The sequence below is a fragment of the Phyllostomus hastatus genome, unplaced genomic scaffold (assembly GCF_019186645.2).
Source record: "Phyllostomus hastatus isolate PE091 unplaced genomic scaffold, TTU_PhHast_1.1 phas_scaffold_755, whole genome shotgun sequence".
Taxonomy (NCBI): domain Eukaryota; kingdom Metazoa; phylum Chordata; class Mammalia; order Chiroptera; family Phyllostomidae; genus Phyllostomus; species Phyllostomus hastatus.
The window spans coordinates 13,215,141-13,238,158 of record NW_025334039.1 but is presented as its reverse complement, the minus strand read 5'-3'; the positions used below and the strand labels follow the sequence as shown (position 1 = coordinate 13,238,158).

The following is a 23,018-nucleotide window of genomic DNA, read 5'->3' as shown; positions in this document are numbered from 1 at the left end:
TTAATTTTTAATGAAAATGATCATGATTAAATCAATCTATCTTAATTTCATTGTCTCTCAAGGGAAGGTAACGTTTTAATATAGGAAATTACATCGAAAGGGGTGTATGAAATACAAGCAGCAGGCAAACAGCGTTCTGGGGCGCTAAGCTCTTAGGAGAAGCTTTGGGAGTGCAGGCGGCTGGTCTAACGGTTTGAGAATGGCCCAGAGATACCGTTAGGAGGCGCTCGCGAAGCCGCAGGAGGATTTCCCGCCCTCTCCGTTACATGCCCCAGTAACCCCGGCGCGCGGGCGACCGAGGGTAACCTCGCGGTCTGGGGAAGGACACCCCCCTCCCGCCCCGACTCTCGCCTGCTCTTTCTCAGCCAATGGGAAGGCAGCGCACGAGCCAGCCGGACATAAGCCCTCATAGACTCCTCCCCTAAACAATTAGGTCCCAGTTGTACCATCACCTTGCCCAAGGCTTTAGACTTTCCCAATCACAACTCTAGTTCCCGAGTCCAGGCTCCGCCCCCTCTGGCAGCCCCTCGTTTATTCCCGGCCGAAGTCACCTTTGCATTACAAACGTTCCGCCCCGCCTTCTGCCTACCTTGCTGCGCTAGGCCCCGCCCCCTAATAGGACCAACCAATAGTCAGGAGCGCCTGGAGCCACTGGGCGGGTCTGCAGCCAATGCGCACGCCGTGGGCGGGCTCCGGGCCGGAATTGGGGGTGAAGCTACAGCGTTGTGCCCACATTCGGGGCGCACGGAGTTGAGGGGGTCCTTGGGGGCCACCCGGAGCTAAGATGGCGTCCGCTGCTGAGGGGCACGTGGGAACGGTGGCAGAGCTGGCAAGGGTGCTGCGGTGGGGTTTCGAGGATCTGAGCCTTAACAAGTTGGCGACGTCCCTGGGCGCGTCAGAACAGGCGCTGCGGCTGATCATCTCCATCTTCCTGGGTAAGGACCCTCGTGCCTTCTTCCGCCTTTTCGCGGAGTCCTCGAGGAATGGGGACGTGACCTCCCCCTCTTCCCAGAGCCAGCCAGGAGGGCTTTGTGGGGTGCGGGTGTGAATCCTAAAACACACCATCCAGCTATCGAAAGACAAGTCTTATCTCGGGTCTGGGGGTGCTGTGCCCTCTGAACCTCTTCACCTCTTCGCCTTCTCTTCCACCCCTACTACACCCTTCATTTGGCGCCACCACCCTCCCCTCTCAATATGCCGTGATCTGCCCCAGTCCCCATGACCTGTCCTTATTTGTCCCTCTTGAGTTCTACGCTTTGGCCATGTGCACTCCTGTCTGTTATTAACACAGGGGTGGGCAAAAGTAGTGAGCATGCGAAACAGTTGCTATTATTTATTAATTATTGTATTATTTTTCCATACGACCAACTGTAAACCTACTTTTGTCCACCCCTGTATCACTTCTCACAGGCGCCCTTCTTATTGGGTGAGCACATTAGGGAGCATAGGCTCCCTAACTTCAGTATTTTAGCCCCGTGGGCCTCTGCATCCCTATATTGAGTCTCTGTGTATTATCAGCTTATATTATACTTTCATCTCTTTTCTGTCCCATTTCTAATATTTTATTCTTCTACCATATGGCTTTTCTTTCTTAAGCACCCACCTGTCGTTTACACTGAAAATGATTTTAATGCTGGGTTTGGGAAACAGGACTGACAACCCCCTTATAAACCATCAATGCTACCCTAAGCGTTCATTACCTGTGTGGTTCAAAGGGTGTGGTGTGTGTGAATTTGTGTCACAACAAGCTGTGTTATAAATGCTTTATAGGCTTTTTACTGCCTCCTTCCTGCATGGTTTCTTTTTTTTAATGTCTTTATTTTTTATTTTTAATGTGGAAGCAGCACGCTGCTTAGAAACTGAGACCCTGGGCAAGGAACTTAACCTCTCTGGACCTCAGTTTTCTTAGATATGGCTTGAAAACAAGAATGCCTACCTGATAGGATTTCTGTAAAGTGCTGTAGGAATTCAAAGGTCAAGGACTGAGATATAACTATTTGAGCAGTTGGAAGATTTTATGAAGGCTATGGGACTTTAGGTAGGAGAGTAGGGGTGGGGACAAATTAAGTAAAGGGAACTGCGACAGTACAGAGGGTGAGAAAACTGAACAGTAAGAAGTTTGAGATAACGTTGAGCGGTTGTGGAATGTCTTAAATACCCACAAGAAGTTTGGAATTTATCCAGTTGTCAGTAGAGACCTCAACAGACAATATCACCTAAGAGTGTTAACCAGATCTAGATAATGGGAGAGGCATTAATTCATATTTAAACAACCATTGCTTATATCATTGCCATTTGCCTGTTACATATCAAACCAAGATGATCTTCCTTTCTTCCAAGTATAGGTTGCCTTTTCCATGCCTTGTAGAATTGTAAAATGTTGGACGTGGAAGGGACCTTAGACCGTGTGACTTCCTCAGTATCACCCAGATCTAACTGAAATTTATCGGCCCCCCATCTAGGGTTCTTTGCACCACACTAGCTTTTAACTTCCCATTCCTTCAACTTTGTTTCTGACCCACATATTTGTTGGGCTTGTGATTAACAATTAAGAGTGTTTACATTAGTTAGGAAGCTCACTGTTGATTTCTCAACTATAAATTGAGAATGTAACACAAATAGCAACAAATTATAAGGGGCAGCTTGTTGAATGGAGTCAGGGCTGGAATTAGGACTTGGAACTCATCCTTTTTGTGCTGCCAGTAAAATACTACCTGTGCAGTACTAATGGATAACTGCTGTGTACTGTCAGGGGGCATACAGCTGACTGGGAAATTGCTTTCTGTATATGCTCCCTTCTTGAGCCCCCTTGCCCACTCTGCCATTTCCCATACTTCCCTTCCTATCTCACATGTGCCACTGCCTTCAGGGACTCATAGTATTTCTCATTTTTAGATCAACTTAGGGCTTCATGTTGCCTCGGGCATAGCTTTTCCACATGGATATGGAGGATTGTATTTTTTTAGGAATAGTTAAATGCATACATGCAAACATAAATTGATAACCCTGACATGTGCATGGAAGATGGAGTGCATTCTGGTTATAAATCTGTTTCATATTGTCATTTCTGTGTATTGTGATCCAGAAACCAACACCTTTCAGCAATGGAGTTCCTGGTTCCTGAACCCAGCTCTCTTGGGGAACTGGGATACTGGAGGAAATCTTTGCTATAGGTACCAAGAAGACCTGTAGACCAAAATTATTTCTGATTCACTTTCTTCTACTTCAGTATTAATTTGAGGTAAAAGTACCTAAACGCAGATACCCTGAGGGAAGAGCCAGGTGTATCAGACATTCACATTTTAAGGTGTGAATGGTCCGTCCTTAGCATCTTACTCTCCCTGCTTGGATTCTGTGTGCTGCTCTGGGCAGGTGGGGCGGGGTGGGGGGGTGCTGCAGAACACTAAAGAAAGAGCTTTCAAAGCTTTTTGGCTGGGACTGGTGGTAAGAAATATGTCTTATATGATGACCCAGTGCATACATATGTGTAGACAGGTATTTTAAACAAAAGTTTCAGGAAACACTTCTCCTTACTGTAGGCAGTGTGTTTCACTATTTTTCTGTTTTATTTTTAGTATTGTTTATGACCCACTAATTGATTTCATGAACCATTAATGGGTTACAACTAGTAGCTTGAAAAATTCTGAGTTAGAGGCTGTAATTTTTAATATTCAGTATTTCATGAGGAATACTCATTGTGAATAGCCAGAAGACTCTGTTAAAGGCGGGGGGCGGGGTGCATCTTGTGTGTGATTGCAGGGAGTTTGGTGGAAGATGAATTCTGCTGTGAGCCCTGGTGCTGGCAAATGCTCCTGGAAAACATCTCTTCTCCAACAACGTGGAGTCTCATCACTCCTTAGCATAATAGCATGAATCGTTCCAAATAAACTCAATAAAATGTACCCACAGTGAGTAAAGCCCTATGCTTGGCCCTGCAAGGGCAAGGGCCATGGCACAGTATGAGTAAGAGAGCTACGCACTCCCAGGTATTCTGCAGTCTACTAGGGGGTAGGGGATGGGCATGAGATAAGTACTCTAATAACCACAATAAAAGGCAGCTATCTGGGGGGCCATAAGAGAATTACTAAGCTTTGTGCGATTTAAAAATGGGACCTTTAATGAACTTTGAACGTTGAATGAGGTTTCAGCAGGTTGAGATGATAAGACAGAAGGAACAGCATGAGCAAGAGCAGTGAGGTAGTCATGTGTGGTGACACTTTCGAGGAGCAGTAAGTAGTCCAGTTTGACTAACGCAGGACTTACGTTGAGAAGTGGTGGGAAATAAGGCTGGAAAGGTAGGTTATGGAGCCTTGAGAGCCAAGGTAAGGAGTTCATACTTAATTAAGAAGATGAGAGGAAGCCATTGGAAATATTTGAAAGGGGGATAATGTGACCAAAGCTGTATTAGGAAGATAACGCTGTGAAGGGTAATCTGAAGTGGACACAGATGAGAGGTAGGAAATCTAACGAGACGGAACATAATCTAAGTAGTTAAAATGACTTGGAGGCAAGGTGGTTGCACCCAGAGGGGAAAGGAGGGATCTCACGTGAGGTATTTCTGGAATACAGAATCTTCTGAACGGTGGGTTCTGAAACAATCCCACCTACACAGTCCTCATGCCAGAAACCCAAGAGCCAGCCTTGTCATCTCCCCACCCCCAAATCACCAAGCCAATCAAAACTACCTCCAAATGGTGTCTGAAATACATCCCGTGTTCTCCATCACCACAGCCACTGACCATCTGTCACCAGAACCACCCAAGGAGCCTCCTGACTGGTCTCCAATTGTGTTCTTGTCCCCTCCAGTCCATTCTCCAAAAGCAGCCAGAGTGGTCCAATGCTGTGCCTCTGCTGCTCAGAACCCTGCAGGGGCTTTCCATCGTGACTCGTAAGCCCCTGCCCGCTGCTCAGCCTCATTTCAAGCAAGTTCACAACCTTTTAGCCTTGTGGCCTTTTTTTTTTTTTCTTTTTCCCCCAGTTTCTCAGAAAAGACATTAAGCCCTTTCCTACCTTGGGGCCTTTGTACCTGCGCATCCCACTGCCTGGAATGCTCTTGTTCTTCACCTGACAGACTCCTTTTCATCTCTCAGGTCTCAGTTCAAATTGTCACTTCCTCAGAAAGTTCCTTCCTGACACTCTATTTTAAAGTATGTTCCTTGTACTTCCTCAAACTTACTGAAATTTCCTTACAAGTATCTGTTCTAATTTGTAATTATGTATTTCTAGATGAGGACAGAAACAATGTAAGTTTTGTTTGCCACAGTATACCCGCACTTTAACACGGTACCTGGCTTATAGAAGACGCATAATAAATACTTGTTGAAAAAGTCAATGTGTAAATGAATGACTTGGCAACTACCTGATTAAAAGGAGGATAAAGAAGTAGTTTAAGCCCTGACTGGTGTGGCTCAGTGGATTGTGTGCCAGCCCGAGAACAGAAAGGATACCAGTTCAGTTCCCAGGCCGGGCACATGCCTGGGTTGCGGGCCAGGTCCCCAGTTAAACCCTGGGTATAACAAGGGGTTTGCAAGAGGCAGCCAATGGATATATTAATGTTTCTCTGCCTCTCTTTCTCCCTCCCTTCCCCTTTCTCTAAAAATAAGTAAATAAAATCTTTTTTTTTTTTTAAAAAGAGAAGGGAAGGGTGGGAGAGAGGAAGAGAAACATCGGTGTGTGGCTGCCTCCTTTATTCCCCCAACCAGGGATGTGGCCCGCAATCCAGGCACGTGCCCTGACTGCAAATTGAACCAGCAACCTTTTGGTTTGCAGGCTGGTGCTCAATCCACTGAGCTATGCCAGCCAGGGCTCTTCTCTCTTTAAAAATAAATAAATAAAATCTTTTTTTTAAGTTGAAAAACAAAACTCTGCCCATCTGCCTGGGTAGGTAAAAAATGACAGTATCTTTCACAAATGCAGAGAGGTCAAGAGGAAAGTTAAATATTTTCAGTTCCAGGTAATGATCTGGTTTTGGATTTACTTTAGGGGCTTCAGGGGCACCTCTACGTGTCTTGAGAATTGTGAAACCACTATAATAAGATCAGGAAAGAAGTTGAGCTAAAGATACAGTTTTAGGAGTCCATATTGGTATCATAATTGAATTGGGGAGGGAATGAAATACTATTGAAAAGCTTATAGGAGAGAATAGAACCTACTTCATGTGGAGTATGTTGCTGCCACTTGTTAACAACAGCTGACCGATCATTAAGGATTTACTACACGCCAGACAGTGTTAGAAGTGCTCAACAATACCCCACCTAAACCTGCCAGTTACAGATAATTACAGTACTGTTCTCTCTCCTGCCTAAGGTCACACCCATTTCTACCCAACTCTGGAGTCCTTGCTTTTTACCTACTGCAGTTTGTGAGGAGCATGTGGGGGTGGAAAAGATAAATGCCCTTGATATCTTTTTATCGTTCCACTCTGGGTAGTTAAACCAAGATGTAATCAGCACATGAGATACCTCTCAGCTTCCAAAGCTGGAGGTGGCCAAATAGAGCAGATGGCCACCCTGCTTAGTATGTGTGTTCTCTAGCCTTGGCCATGACTGTGGCTTGGCTGATAGACTGATCAAAAAGTGTACTTGGGAGTAAGGATTCATTCCTCAGAGATTCAAAATTAGCCTCACTGGTTAGCAACCTTTAAAATCAAAGGAGGTCCTACAATTTAGATCCCTTTGGACCAAAGTCAGGTCTGGCCCTTCAGAACTAAATCCATCTTTTCAATGCAAAAAGCTTTCTTCAGGTAGCATTGCAATGGCATTATAAAGTATTTATTTTTAGAGAGAAGGGAAGGGAGGGAGAACGACAGGGAGAGAAACCAATCCGTTGCCTCTAGTACTCACCCCAACTAGGGACTGAACCCGCAACCTTTCACTTTGCGAGAGGGCCCCCAACCAATTCAGCCACACCAGTCAGGGCTGAGGATTTTTTTTAAATATATTGTTCCAATTACTTATCTACACTCCAGTATCTTACATTGCACAAAATTTCATGTTTTGAGTGCCAGTTTAACTTTAATGTCAGAATCATTTCTTTGCAGAGGCATGTATGAATTAAGGCCCATGAGATGATATGCATAAGCTAATTTAACAAAAATAATTACATACCCACTGACATTAAATCTGCCTGGGCAGCCAGAGGAACTCACTGGAGGTGTTCAGTCCAACAAACTTGAAACATGAGATTTGGTCTTTAAAAAGAAAACAGCATTTCAGCTGGACCTTAAAGAGAACAGAAGATTCTGGTAAGGTAGAGATAAAAAGGGGAGCTTTATAGCTGCAGAGAATAATGAGCATGTATGTGAGGATCGGGAAAAGTGAGACACATCGGAGGAACAGCAAGTAGTCCGTTTGGCTAGAACAATAAAGGATCATAAAGGAGTAGCAGAGGAAAAACTCGGTAGACCTTTCAGGTGTGCAGAGGTGGGGGACAGGGTAAGGTGGTAGGAGGTGCATTGCCTTTAGAGACTTGCAGTCCTAGGTGCAAATTCTGGATTAAATAATGCTACCTGTTTCACCATAGGTAATTACTAAACTTCAGCTGTTCGTTTCTTAATGTTCCCAAAGGCCAAACTTACTAAAAAATTGAAGTCAAGTGTTAAATATAATTTTAAAATTATATTTATTCATAACAAGCAGCAATATTTTGAAACAGGATGAAAAATTTATGTGAGTTTTTAAAAATAATATAGTCATCAAAGAAATTTCTTATTTCTAAACAACTGCATTCTTTGTGCAGATATGTTCATTCTCCTCTGCCCTGAAGCATTTCATTGCTCATTGGGACACTGTGAGGACTAAATGAGATAAACTCTATAAACTAGTGACCAGGCCTGACCCAATCTAGTTTTAAATAATTGTCCTCTCCCTTCTCTCAGTAAGTATTCATCTCCTTCCTTTCTGAGGAGACTCCAAGTGTGGTCTTGGGACCAGCAGCATCAGCATCTCCTAGGAACTTTTTAGAAATTCAGATTCTCGAGTCTACCCCAGACCTACTGAATGAGAAACTCTGAGGGTGGGGCCCAGGCATCTGTTTTAACAAGGCTTCCAGGTTACACCGATTGCCTTGAAGATTGAGGACCGCTGGTTTAGCATACAGTCACACACCGCACAGCAGCGTGTCGGTCTAGACGGACTGCATATAGGACGGTTGTGATCTCGTAAGATGATAATGGAGCTGAAAAATTCCTAATGCCATCATAACATTCCCCACGTGTCTGTGGTGGTGCTCATGTAAACAGACCTCCTCCCCTGCCAGTCATAAAAAGTACAGCACGTATAGTTAGGTGCAGTACATGATACTTGGTCATGGTGATACACAACTGTGTTACTGGTTTATGCCTTTACTATATTATACTTCTGTTATTTTAGAGTGTACTTTTTCTACTTATAAAAAAAGTTTTCTGTAAAACAGTATGTTGGGTAACGCAGGCAGCCACCTGATACTCTTGTGTTTACCGTGTCTCTTGATTGTATCATTTTCTCTTGTGCTTGATTTAAATCATGTGTTGTTTTGTGCAGCGGCATGCTGTGCAGGGCTATAGCCTGGGAGCAATAAGCTATACCATCTAGGTTTGTGTAAGTGATGTTCGCCTAGTGACCAAATTGCATAATAATGTATTTTTCAGAATGGGTCTCAGTCATTAAGTGCCACATGACTGTATTTCTTCAAGTATCTGTTTTGTAAAACTTTGTATCTTAATAGTACCTTAAACTTTTTGAAATGTCTTTGTATCTTGTGGTCTTTAGAAGAAACAAAATGCTCTCAGGTTCTTTACAGCTTAGTGTTTCCCATTTGCTAACATATATTGTTATTCTTCAAATAATATTGAATCATATTAATATTATTATTATAACATTGCATCATTATCATATTATCATAACTGTCATCATTACCTACACCACTTGTTTTACACATTCGTTTTTAAGATTTTTTAAATTTTTTTATTTTTTAAAGATTTTATTTATTTATATTTGAAGACAGGGAGAGAAACATCAGTGTGTGGTTGACTCTTGCTCGCCTGGCCCCTACTGGGGACCTGGCCTTCAACCCAGGCATGTGCCCAGACTGGGAATCGAACCTGAGACCCTTTGGTGCACAGGCCAAATCACTCAATTCATGGAGCCACACCAGCCAGGGCTATTTATTTCTTTTTAGAGAGGGGGGAAGGGAGGGAGAAGGAGATGGAGAGAAACATCAATCAGGTGCCTCTAGTAGACACCCCAGCCAGGGACCAAACCCTCACCCCGGCCCATGCCCTGACCAGGAATCAGGCAACAGCCTTTCACTTTGCAGGACAACACCCAACTGAGCCACACCAGTCAGGACAAAAATGCCTCTACTTTTAATTTTCTCATCAAAGTGTGAAATAATCCCTAACCAGTGTGGTTGTGTTGGTTGGGCATAGTCCCACTAGGTGAAAGGTTGCAGGTTTGATCCCTAGTTAGGGCCCAAGTCTGGGGCGCCGGCTCAGTTCCCGGTCGGGTGTGTACTAGAAACAAACGATCAATGTTTCTCTGATCACATCGATGTTTCTCTCCCTTTCTCCTTCCCTTTCCCTCTCTCAAAAATAAATAAAATCTTGAAAACAACCAATTTAAAACATAGAAAGAGGCGGTTTTTTTTTTTTTTTCATAAGGTTGGACAAATAGCTCCATCTTTCCTTTTCTGTCCTGTATCAATCACCTTGAGCAATACAGAATTCTCCTAATTGATCACCACATATGTCTTAATACAATTACTAAATTGAGACTAGTAGCTTTAACAAAACTGGGTGTCGAAGTTAGGGCTGCCAGGGAGAGCTGTTCTAAGCAAACTGTCCTCCTTGTAGAGTTTTTTAGATATGGGTGTGTGTGTGTGTGTTTTGACATTTTCCCAGCGGTTGCTGAAGTCAAGGGCCAGGAGACTTAGGGCCCACTTGGAGTTCTCTTGGTAAATCAGTAATAGCTTCCTAGAGAACTTCAAAGCCTACCTACAATTTGTGTAACCTAAAAGATATTGTATGCATCTTTATTTCTCCCTATTTTCAAAATGAGAAGGTGAGGAGGCAAGTAAGACACTAAAAATAAGGATAAATAACTGCTCGATAAGGGTTTCCCTGTGGCCTAAAATGGACTGGTTTCAGATCTAAGTTCCTCCCTACCCACGCAGTGGCTATGAAGGTAAGAGAGTCATGAAACTCTGGACACCCTGAATGAAAGAGCCTGTGGAAGAACTATGCACCACAATAGTTAGCAGTAGAGGCTTCTGATAGACATGTCATTGCATTGTGACATAGGGACAGTTTGTCAGAAAGTAGGCAAAAGATCAAGCTAAAAATAATCAAACCCAGGTTTGCTCTTGACTCACATGAAGTCATCTAGTAAACTATTAAAATGCCCCACTCTAGCCATAGGCTGAGTTTTAAAATAAAAGGCTTTTGTCAATTAAACTTGCTTGCAGTACAAGTATTCGTGATGCTGTGGCATTTTCATAAGAGAAGTATACATGGTCATATCTGCTACATAACATTATCAATGTAAGGTACTAATTTTGCAGGCAATTAAGAAATCACTATAAAAAATCGAGGATTTATGTGCATATATTGTAGGAAGAACTGAAGTCCCAGGAGGTTAAAGATTTAGTCGCTGTATATGTGTGTATGTATACACACACACGCTCTAATGAGAAGGGGCACCCACGCAGACGTGGAAAACGGCCTAGAGCTCTTGAGGTTTTCAGTTTCTGCTGGGATAGCAATTCTAAACTCATGGACTTGGAACCCGCCCCGGATTACCGTCCATAAATGTAAAACTTCTATTTGCAAGTCAGCAAGGAAAGGCCACCTGGGACAGTACGCTGCAAGGCTCCCAGGGCACACGCCTCAGACGGACGTGGAAAGGACTGACTATAATTAGACTACATATATGCTGGGGCCCAGGCTAAAAATACTGAACCACTATGGCTACTAGAAATCCTCCTCCTTTAGTTAAAGAGTAATCTAACTCTACTTAATTTTTTGTTGGCCCTTCTGAAAGATTAGACAACAAAAGCAAAACATAGGAACTCCTAGATAGCCTGCATCTCTATTACACCAAGAGCCTAACGGCGTGGTTATGGGAACCCAGGTCAGCACCTGACCAGAAGCTCCAAATTTCTCCAAGTCTTACCCTCTTGTTTTATATTTTAAAGTATTCATATTTGTATTTTATTCTAAAATACGTAATTTTAAAAAACATTTTTGAAGATTCTTCCCAAGTCTTAAGATAACATTGAGATGCTAATACAGAAAGGAGTAGATTATTTCCAGCTTGGGTAGTCAGGAATAGATTGGACGTCATCCAAATTAAAAACTTTTGTGCATCAAAGGATATTATCAAGAAAGTGAAAAGATAACCCTCAGAATGAAAAAATATTTGCAAGTCATGTATCTAATAAGGGTCTAGTGTCTAGACTATATCAAGAATTCTCATAACTCAATAGTAAAAAGACAAATGGCCCAATTGTAAAATGGGCAAAAGACATAAATAGCCATTTTTCTGAAGAAGACGTACAAATGCCAATGAGCCCATGGAAAGAGGCAGATAAACAAGCATTGGTAAGGACATGGAGAAACTGAGACCCTCGTGCATTGCTGGTGGGAACATAAAATGGTGCAGCCACTGTGCGAACAGTTTGTCAGTTTCTCAAAATTAAACAGTTTGTAGTGTCACCCAGCAAGTCCACTCCTGGTCATTTAGTATATTCAAACAAATTGAAAGCATATGCTCGCCACAAACACTTGTACATAGATGTTCCTAGCATTATTATATTAGCTAAAAAGTGGAAGCAAGCCAATTGTACCCCAACTGGTGAATGAATAAGCAAAACGTTATATTCGTACAGTGGAATATTATGCAGCCATAAAAAGGAATGAAGTACTGGTACATGCTACAACATGCATGAACTTTGAAAACATTATGCTAAGTGAAAGAAGTCAGACACAAATGGCCACATATTGTATAATTCCATTTATATGAAATGCCCCGAATCAGTAAATCCCGAAAGGAGATTGATGGTTGCCAGGGAATGAGAGGAGGGTTGAATTGGGAGTGGACTGCTAAGAGGTGTGGGGTTTCTTATTAGGGTAATGGAAGCGTTCTGACACTAGATAGTGTGGATGGTTGCACAGCACTGTGAATATACTGAAATCCACAGAATTGTACACTTAAGAAAAAGAATAAAGGGGGACCACATATGATCACAGAGGTAGAGAGGAAGAGAGAACTGACCATTAGAGGATGTGATGCTATTATCTTTTCTCCTCCTAGAATCTTAACTGGGTAAGAATGAGTTTATTGTTTTATTTGCAGAAATACCTCCTACGAAAAAGAGGTTGTACCTGCCTTGTTTGTGTGTACAAAGATTAAATTTGGCAACTCTAAAGAAAGAAGTTGTCAGGACAAGTATTGGGGCAGGGATTAGAGAAAGAGCAGCTAATTAGCCACTTGGCCATGCAACAGGGCAACCCTCGGACAGATCGAGTCACAGCAGGATCAAAGAACCAGTGTTCCACTGGGAGTTCTGAGAGTAACAGAATTTCCTGGCATGTGCCTAGTTTTGTTGTAGTGGTTGATTATTTTCTTTAATAATCAGGATTCATAGGACCTGAGGTTTATATAATTGTGGGGACCTTCTTTAGGGAAAAAAAAAAAAACCACAAAAATACCTTACAAGTTTTACAAAAATGTAAGTTGGTGTGAACATGTTGCTCTCTCCCCTCTTTTCCCCTCATCCCTGCCCCTGTGACCTTACAAGGGTCCTGTGTAGTAAATACAGGGCCTTGAAACTAGAGCTTTAGTAGCTTCTTGGAAAATCAGCTTCCTGGGAGTACTGGGTGCAACTCATAGACCTTTATTTTTGTTTTGTTTTGTTTTTTAAGATTTTATTTATTTATTTTTAGACAGGGTAAGGGAAAGAAGGAGGGAGAGAAACATCAATGTGTGGTTGCCTCTTGTATGCCAGTTGGGGAACTGGGGACCTGGCCCACAACCCAGGCATGTGCCTGACTAGGAATCAAACTGGTGACTCTTTCGTTAACAGGCTGGCACTCAATCCACTGAGCCACACCAGCCAGGGCCAGGACTTTATTTTGAAAGTTGCTACAGGCTTAATTTAGCTAAATCACATTGAAGTGGGCAAAGGCCAAAATTTCCCACCCCTAGATTAGAGACTTGAGCCTGGGACTTCATATTTTAAAACCAAGTAAAAGAATACTCAGATTTTAAGGAATCAGGTATAGAAGAGCTGATTCAAAATATTTGCCCACACATGCAATAAATATTTTTAAAGTGACCTAAAAGAAGTACATGTATGATGCTTTTACAAATATTTTCTCTTTTAATGTGTACAATGGCCTGTGAGGTGGCTGGTATTGTCCCTGTGTCACTGATGAAGAAATTGAGGTACAGAGAATCTAAGTAATTTGCCCAAGCTACAGAACTGAATTTCTTTTTATTTTTTTTATTTTTTAAAGGTTTCTTTTAAAAATTCTCCCCAAGGATGTTTATTGATTTTTAGAGAGAGAGAAAGCGGAGGGTGGGGGAAGTGGGTGGGGTGGAGAAACATCAATGTGAGTGATAAACATCGTTCAGCTGCCTCCCTTATATACACCAAGTGGGGATTGAACCTGCAAGGTATGTGCCCTGACCAGGAATCAAACCTGCAACCTTTTGGTGTACAGAATGAAATTCCAACCAACTGACCCATCTGGCCAGGGCCAGAACTGAATTTCTACACTAGGTTACTCTTGATCTGAGTCCAGGGATGTTCTACAGGCATACCTTAGAGATATTGCAGATTCAGTTCTAGACCACCGCAGTAAAGCAAGTTGTAATCTTTTTGCTGGTGGAGGATCTTTCCTTCAATTTATTAAAACACACACACACAACAGCCCTGGCTGGTGTGGCACAATGGATTGAGTGCCAGCCTGCAAACAAAAGGGTCGCTGGTTCGACTCTCAGTCAAGGCACGTGCCTGGATTGCGGGTCAGTTCCTCAGCAAGGGGTGCACTAGAGGCAACCACACATTGATGTTTCTCTTCCTCTCATTCTCCTTCCCTTCCCCTCTGTCTAAAAATAAAAATATATAAAATCTTTTTAAAAAACAACACCACCTATGAAATACAATAAAGCAAAGTGCAATAAAATGAGGTCTCCTGTACTCCATCAGATAATCTAGCTAGAAGCTGCCACCATGTGGTTTACTAACTTAAAAATAATTAAAATGTGATAAAATACATTGTATATAGGCAACAAGGGTGTCATTTTATACCTAGCAAAGGCATTTTAGTGTCTTAAAGCACCTCAAAGTCAATCTGGACATCTCATGTCCCTGTTCCAGTAAAATGAAGACATGCCAGTCATTAGCCTCTTTTAGCTTTAACATTCTTTCAATCTATAAGTTTGTAGAATTTTATCTAAAGTAACAAAATAACTATGTGACCATTTGAATAAATTCTAGTACTGTAAAAAATACTGTGATCCAGGTGTTCAAACGTAAGGATAATATCCTCGACACCTCTGTTGCCATCGCACCAGACTTGAAAGGCTCCTGCGAGCATGCCGCTGCTGGGCGGCACTTTCCTGGGCTAGGAAGCTGGTGAGAACCTATGAGAGTCTGATTCCTGTGGCGTGACAGTACAGGGGATTGTGGCATCAAAGTCAGTCCTTTGCTGTGTCTTAACTTTTCCGCTTTGACCGCAGATTTCACTAGTCAACATGTGTATATATTAGTCACTAGCACTAAGCTTAAGAAGGCCTTGCTTATTAAGTGCACTTCACTGAAATGGAGCAAAGAATTTTTTTTTTGGTTGTGAGAGAGATAGAGTAAAACATCAACTTGTTGTTCCACTTATTTATGCATTTATTGGTTGTTTCTTGTATGTGCCCTGACCGGGGATCAAACCTACAACCTTGGTGTAGCAGGACGATGCTCTAACCAACTGAGCTACGTGGCCAGAGCAAAGAATTACTTTTGGTAGGATTGTGGGGCAGTTTAAGTTTAGGTTGTTTGGTTGGGTTAAGTGACTAAAAACTAATATTTAGAACATTCATAATAAACCTTTCTCACAAGTAACATCCACTAGTTTACCTTTAAAATATCCCCCCTGTTCTTTTATTCTCAGGTCATTTTATTTTATTTATTTATTTTTAGAGAGAGGGTAGGAGAGAAGCATGGATGTACAATTGGTTGCCTCTGACACACCCCCAACTGGGGACCTGGCCCCAACCCATTTAATGTGCCCTGACTGGGAATCAAACCAGTGACCCTTTGGTTTGCAGGACAACACCCAACCACTGAGCCACACCAGCCAGGACTATTCTCAGGTCATTTTGATCACTTGTTTCAGTTTCCCTGAATCTTATACTACAACTGCCAAAATATTTGAGATACTCAGCTGGAGTTAACTTTCAGAAATGAACTGCTGTATTCTTACTACACAGTATGAGTTAGGGACATGGTGTCCCCAAGGATTAGATTAACAAAGTATGGGAAAGCACCTACCTATAACATTAAAATGAAGTCTTTACATGCTTTTAGATAGGAAGATAAGCTGATACAAACATGGGTGTGCATGTGTCTATTCACAGGTGCTGGAGTATAGATGGTTATTGAGAAATCAAAAGAATAATACAGCTGTAGTTTTAAAAGCACATAGGTAGTTATTACTGACTCACAGGTACCTGCCAAGTGCTAAGTAAGGCATGTAGCAAGAATGTCAGAGTGGAAATCAAGTGATGTGGATTCTAATTTAAGCTGTGCCCTATTAACCTTGGGTATACTAACTATCCCCTTTGGGCCTTAGTTTCTTATCTGTTTGATGAAGGGTTTGGAGTCAGTGATTTCTAAGGTGTCTTCAGTTCTAAGAATCTATATGTCCAATGAATAACCATTCAACATATGACTCAGCTCCAGCTAGAGAGGATTGTCAGAATGTGGAGGTGTATTGGTCTGTTAAGTACCTAGTGAGTTACTTATCACTTAAACAATGTCAAGTAGGGCCTATTTGTCCTTGTCTTCCTTTTCTCTGCATAGGTCTATAGCACGAGGAATTTCCACCTCAGTGAAAGAAGAGGAAAAAAATTGAGTGGCAGATCCTCAGGGCAGAAATAAAAAGTTAAAATTATCATGTGAAAATATTTGATAAAAATAAACTACAAATAATCCATGTTCAAAAGCAGTCCTATTTTATATTCTAGTCTCTGATTCTTGGGAAAATTTAACTGAAATTTGATAAAAGAGAAGACAGATCCCAAATGTGGCCAATATTGCCCAAAGCAAAATACCCATTATCTGTGGTAACATTCCATAGTCTAGAAAAGTCACAACTTCCAGATGAGGCTCTTTTAACCAGAAGTTCCATCTTGGCTGTAATCTTGTCACAGTAAATGACCCCTACGAGCAGTGACAGGCATAGCCTCTCTTTGAGAGTCGGTGTCCTCACTCCCTGATGTCCAGCTATAAGCATGAACTTTGAGTTTGCCATGAGTTTCAGTTGCTCTGAGGAGCCCATTGACCATCTAAACCAGATCTCCTCACAAGACGTGAAGGTGAGGTTTAGGGAGGAGACCCGGGCCACATTGCTGAAGGCGAAGAAAGAAATGGGTGGACAAGAAATAGAGGTGGTGGGCTAGACCAGGATTCCAGGACATTGACTGCACAAGGAATAAGTGGAAATGAACAGTAGCTAGAAGCAGCAGCAAAGGGACAAGGTGGGTAGGGAGGGCTAAAAGGGTGACGAGGAGCGCCTGTGCAGTGTTGAAGGCAGAGGAGATAACGTGCGAAGGGGCTAAGTCATGGGCTTAGAGGTGAGACCATGGGTTAGAATCCAGCTTCATCAATTGCTAGCTAATCAGCACAGGTTAGATAACTACTTTGATTTGTTTGCTTACTCATAAAATAAAGACAGTAATAGTATTATTTACCTCATATAGTGGCTATGAAGATTAAATGGAATAATGTATAAAGTGCAGAATTCTCATTGCATGATACTAAATGTTCAATAAAGGTTAGTTTCTGGTATTGATGATAATAGTTATTATTGAGAAGAAAAGAATGAGTAAATTAGCAAGAAAGATCATAAAGGAAGTTCCCAAATATGACTGGTATGGGTAGAATTCAGAGGATTGGGACTAAAGGCAAGGAGGAGGTGTTTAAGAACAAGGGAGGGACCTCTTTCTTTGGATCTAGAGGAAAGGATAAAAATACGGATTTCAAGCAGAGCTTCTTACGTTTTCTCATGGACGGTTCCCTCAAGTCCACAGTAGGAGACTAAATAAATGTGTACTCTCAGGGGCTCCAGGGTATTTAGCATAAAGTAGCTGTGAAAAGACAAAGTCTTGAAGTCTCGTGTTGTATATTTAAAATGCAGGTACAACTTTGCATTCCATTTTGTATCATTTGTTTTAATATGATTAAGTTACTTAAATTTACTTAATCATATTAAATACTTAATTTTTTTCCTGGAAAACATCTAATAAAGTGGATGTGCCACATTTGATCTTGCAGCTTCCATCAGCTGCCCCAGTATGAGCAGCTCGTGCTTGATACATGTAAATCAACGGTGATGTTCTAAATCAAGTCAGAGCTCTCTGCCATGTTCCTATATAATACTAACTTCTGAAGAAAGAAGAACGAATAATGTTCCATAGCTGAGGAACTGCCCACTTAATGTTTTCAGTAACTTTGTCAAAAAGAGAGCATTGTCTCTGGTTGATTGATTCTCTGAGGTTGGGCTGTGTGTTCCCTCACGACCCCCATCTCATTCTGCTTCTCCCACACCGCCATTCCACCAAGAGGTGGCCCACCTCACCTGTTCACTGAGGAAATTTAGGGTCTTACTGTCATTGTCCTCGTCGGCCTTTCCTATTTCTAGACCAGCCTCCGCCCTTGCCCTCCAGTCTCGAGGAGAGCCAGGTTTTCTTTGCCTAAGGGAAATCCTTCTTCCTATGGCACAGGTACTGTCCTTTTCCATTCTACTGTTTTTCTTTCATAAAACACATATAGGTAGAACTTCTCCTAAAGCTTTTTCACTTCACTCAGTGGCTGCACTCACTGGCCCAAAGTTTACTGCCAAACTTCTTGAATGAATAGCTTTCCTATCCAGCCTACAATTTCCTCTTTACCCACCCACTCGCTTGTGCTGCCCTCCACCTTCTGTCTCCATGTTCATCATGCTCTGCTGTTTCCAATTACGGATGACTTCATTTTGAAGTTCAGTGTTACTGTCCTCTTCCTCACCCTTCTTAGTGTCTGTAACATTCAATGTTTTTACTCCTTTCTTACTGAAATCGCCTTCTTGCTTCTTACATGTATACTATCCCAATTTACCTTCCTGATTTTTTTTGTTTTATCTCAGTTTCTTTTGTTTACACTTCCTTAACCACAGGCATTTTTCCAAGACTCAGCCTTGGCCTGCCTTTTTGTGGTCTGTCCCAGTGAGAGCTTATCTTTTTTCCCCCCGGCTCCAGCTGTCACGAGCAGCCCCACCACCAGTGCCAGCTTTCTCCTCCAGCGTGTATGTCTCTGCAGTGGCACCAACTTCTTTCTAACCTCTGAGACGTGGAACCTTGAGGTCAGTGGTCTTCAAATTGGGGTCCGTGTACCCTCGGGGTACACAGAGACTTTCCAGGAGATACATAGGCATGGATAAGGGAATCCATTTCCAGATTTTCGACTTCTAGATGAATCTCTTTCTAAAACTGATATGCCTGGAACCGTCTGGTTCTTTCCCAGTTCTCTTACAGTCACCCTTCACCAGCCGGAAAAGGGAGAAAAGGCATCGTGGGTTCTTCCGGGGTGTGAAAATTCCATAGAACACCATAAAAGTAAAGCAAAGAGGAGCAGCCCCTTATTTTATTCAATTAACAAACTCATGACAACCCCTCTGCTTACCTATCCATCATAAAAGTAGAATTCAAAAGTAAGATGGTTGTCATGAGGGAGAAGTATTAACATATTTGTTTGAGTTTAAAAATGAGGTTGGCCCTGGCCAGGGTGGCTCACTTCACTGGAGCATCATCCCGTCACCAAAAAGCTGTAGGTTGAATTCCTGGTCAGGGCATATACAAGAAGGCAGCCAATCAATGTTTCCCTCTCTCCCTTCCTCTCTCTCTAAAAGCAATGAAAAAACATCCTCGAGTGATGATTTAAAAAACAAAAATAAAGTTAGACCTTCTTTGACAGAAAGTAAGAATCATCAGGCTGGTTGGTTTGCCATTTGGATTACATGGCAGACATTTTCAGTGTTTACTTAAAACAAGTCTTCAATGAACTTAACAAAAGCACACATCGTTTGCTGCTGTTATAATTACAAGTGTTAGATGGCAATTTAACCCCATGAGAGGGGATTATATGGTTTTCCAAAATTATTTTAGGGGCTATTTTATTTTCCTGTTGGATCACTTTTGGACTCTGCCTGTTTTCCCAAACCTTCCCAAACGTTCATTTTTGTTCCTGTTTCTCCCCTGGGGGGAAACCAGTCTCCAGGTGACTATTCCACACTCTTTCCTGCCCCTGTTTCTTTTACTATATTATCCCCTCCCTTGGAATGAAATGCCCTTTCCTTCTGTCTTCTCTGTTGATCCTAAACACTGAGGTCATTACTGATTTCTGTCCACTCCAACCTTGGCTATTCCGTGCAGTTAGCACTTATAGAACATCATTGTTTGATATTCTTCTCTATCTAAAAAGCTCCTTAAGAGTTAAAAAGCATCCCTTACAATTTCTAACACATCCCCCTTTTTGCCTAATGTAGTGCTGACCACATAATGGATGCTTAATAAATATTTTATTGACTGTCTAGAATACTCATTTATTAATTCTTTCATCCATTCAACAAATAGTTTTGAGACCTTTTTTGTACCCGAAACTGTACTAGGTACTGGGGTCCAGTAAGAGGAAAAAGAAACAAAAGCCAGTGCTTTCAAAGATTGATAAATGAGTAAAATATATAGTATGTGAAAGAGCAAAAAGTGCTGAAAGTATAGCAAGGGAAAAAAACAGGAAGTGTGATTGGTGGCGGCTGTGGAGAACACGTGCAATTCTAGATAGGATGGTCAGGGAAGGCCTCACTGACAGAGTGACTTTCTAGTGAGGATCTAAAGAGAGAGAGGCTGTAAGGAGGGACTTGAGCACATCTGTGGAAAAAGCACTCCAGGCAAGGAACCTGTTAGGTGAGAGCTACAAGGCTGGATCTGCTTGATGTTGCAGGAAGGAACAGGAAGGAACAGCTTTGTGGCAGGGGTGGAGCAGAGATTCTGACTCTGATGAGTCAGAATGGTGGGGTGGGGAAGGGTGAACAGGTCTATAGGTTCTGGTCAGACTTTAGCTTTTGTTGAGTGAGACTGAAGGCCGCCTGAGGGTTCTGAGCAGAGGAATGAGCAGATCAGACTTATGTTGTAATAGATTCCCCCTGGATACAGTGTTAAGGATAGACTGAAGGGAGGCAAGAGCAGAGGCAGGGAGATCAGTTAGAGGCAACTAATAATTCAGGCCAGAGATGGTACTGACTTCAGCACATGGGAAGAAGTGGTCAGATTCTGGGTTTATTTTGAAGGTAGAACAAACAGGATTTGCTTACTGATTGGGTCGAGGGTAGAGGGAAGGGAGGTCAAGAATGATGGCCTCAGGGTTTCAGCCCAGAGTGAACAGAAGGGTAAGTTGCTGTTTGCTGAAGTGGGGAAGGCTAAGGCAGGGGCAGATTTAGTGAAGGACGTATGTCAGCGGTTCAGTTTGGGACTCGTTAAAGTTGAGATATCATTAGGCATGTACCTGCCCAAGGAGTCAAGTAGGCTATACAAGTGTGAAATTCGGGGAAAGGTTTAGGCTAAAGATGAAAATTTGGGAGACATCGACAAATAGATGGTATATATTTAAAGCCATTGGACTGGATGAGATCACTGGGTACTTCACTGTTAAAGCACAGGTGAAGCAATCTCACATTTATTGAGCATCTAATATGTACTAGGCTTAATATACAAATCCTAAGCTAGATTTTTATTTTACTGATGAAACTTGGGCCCAAGAAGTTTAACTAATCAACCAACCTGAGGTGACAGCTAGTAAGTAGCAGAACCAGATATTCAAACTGAGATCTGTCTTAATACCAAAGTCAAAGAGAACTAACTGTATGGGAAAACATATTTGCCAATGATACCTCAGACAAGGGTTTAATCTCCAAAATATAGAAAGAACTTACACGACTCCACTCTAAGAAGACAAGCAACCCAATTAAAAAATGGGCAAAGGACTTGAACAGACATTTCTCCAAGGAGGACATACAGGGGATACAGAGACACATGAAAAGATGCTCAATATCGCTAGCTATCAGAGAGATGCCAATTACAACCACAATGAGATACTACTTCACATCAGTCAGAATGGCCATCATAAACAAAGCAACAACAAGTGTTGGAGAGGTCATGGGGAAAAAGGGACCCTAGTGTACTGTTGGTGGGACTGCAGACTGGTACAACCACTATGGAAAACAGTTTGGAATTTTCTCAGAAAACTAAAAATGGATCTGCGTTTTGACCCAGCAATTCCACTGCTAGGATTATATCCTAAGAACCCTGAAACACCAATCCAAAAGAACCTATGCACCCCAATGTTCATAGCAGCACAATTTACAACAGCCAAGTGTTGGAAGCAACCTAGGTGCCCATCAAATGGTACCAGCAAATGGTACATTTATTGATGGGCAAAAAGCTATGGTACATTTACACAATGGAATTCTATGCAGCAGAAAGAAAGCAGGAGCTCCTACCCTTTGCGACAGTATGGATGCAACTGGAAAGCATTATGCTAAGTGAAATAAGCCAGGCAGTGAAAGACAAATACCATATGATCTCACCTTTAACAGGAACCTAAACAACAAAACAAGGAAACAAGCAAAATATAAACAAAGACACTGAAATAGAGAACAGGCTGACAGTGTTCAGAAGGGAGAGGGGAGGGAATTTCAGGGGAAAAGGGAAAGGGTTTACAGGAACAAGTATAAAGGTCACATGGACAAAAACGAGGGGGGTGGAAATGGGAGGGAGGTGGGGAGGGCTGGGTGGGTAGGATGGGATGGGAGTAAAAGATAGAAAATTGTACTTGAACAACAATTAAAATAAAATTTTAAAAAGATAATTATATTTTAAAAATACCAAAGTCATGTTATTTGAAGCTTTCAGTGCCTTAATAGTACATTGCATTTTAGAAAAACTGCTCTTGTCAAGTCATAATCAGCATCCTTGTTTTTAAAAATATGATATGAATCCTCTTTTGAAAAGCAGATGAAAGGGAAATCCCTTAGTCATAGATTGTCACACAGAACAAAGATTAGATTCAGAAGCTTCGATATCCACTTGCCCCAGCATTTCTCAGAGGCCTGCTTCATCTCCTTCTAATTTTAGGTAAATGTGTGTTTGTATAATTTTGTGAAACTTAGAATATTTTGGACGCTGTGCTAATGTGCATGATCTCCTTTGGCCTTTATAACAGTTCACTGAGGTAGGCACTAATAATATCCCCATGTCACAGGTGAGGAAACTGACACCCAATATCAAACAGCTATTATATGTCAATCACTATTAGTCAATCTGTCACAAAAGGTATACAGGATGTTGTGCTGTGGGAGACTCAAAGACATAGACCTACAGGAAAGGAGATTGTAAACATGAAAATTTTAATACAAAACAAAAAAATACAGAATGACATATTCTAGTATATATTAATTTGCTAAATGAGAGTCTTTGTCCTAAATGCCATTCATTTAAGGCATAATAAACAGAATTAAGAGTTCACTGTGGTCAGAGGTAGCCTTAGGGAAGGAGACACTTGAATTGGGTTTTGGACAATGGATAGCATTTCACTTGGTAGAAGTATGGAGAAGGTATTCCACACAAAGTAACTGGCATGAGCTGAAGTCTATGAACAACAGATACGTGTTTGGGCAAAAACAAGATCAGTTTTAGCTGAAGCAGAGAAATGGAAGCCTTAGTAGTTTAAAAGAT

The 23,018-nt window shown here is 41.9% G+C and overlaps 1 protein-coding gene across 1 annotated transcript in view; it reads left to right on the top strand.

Moving 5' to 3' along the window:
- The first annotated feature begins 671 nt into the window (after positions 1-671).
- The window catches only part of LPCAT3 (lysophosphatidylcholine acyltransferase 3), a 38,426-nt gene continuing 16,079 nt past the window's right edge, over positions 672-23,018 (top strand). The window contains exon 1 of the mRNA XM_045826389.1: positions 672-935. Within this exon, the coding sequence (XP_045682345.1) occupies positions 785-935 (151 nt within the window). The 5' untranslated portion in view covers positions 672-784. The remainder of the gene's footprint in view (positions 936-23,018) is intronic.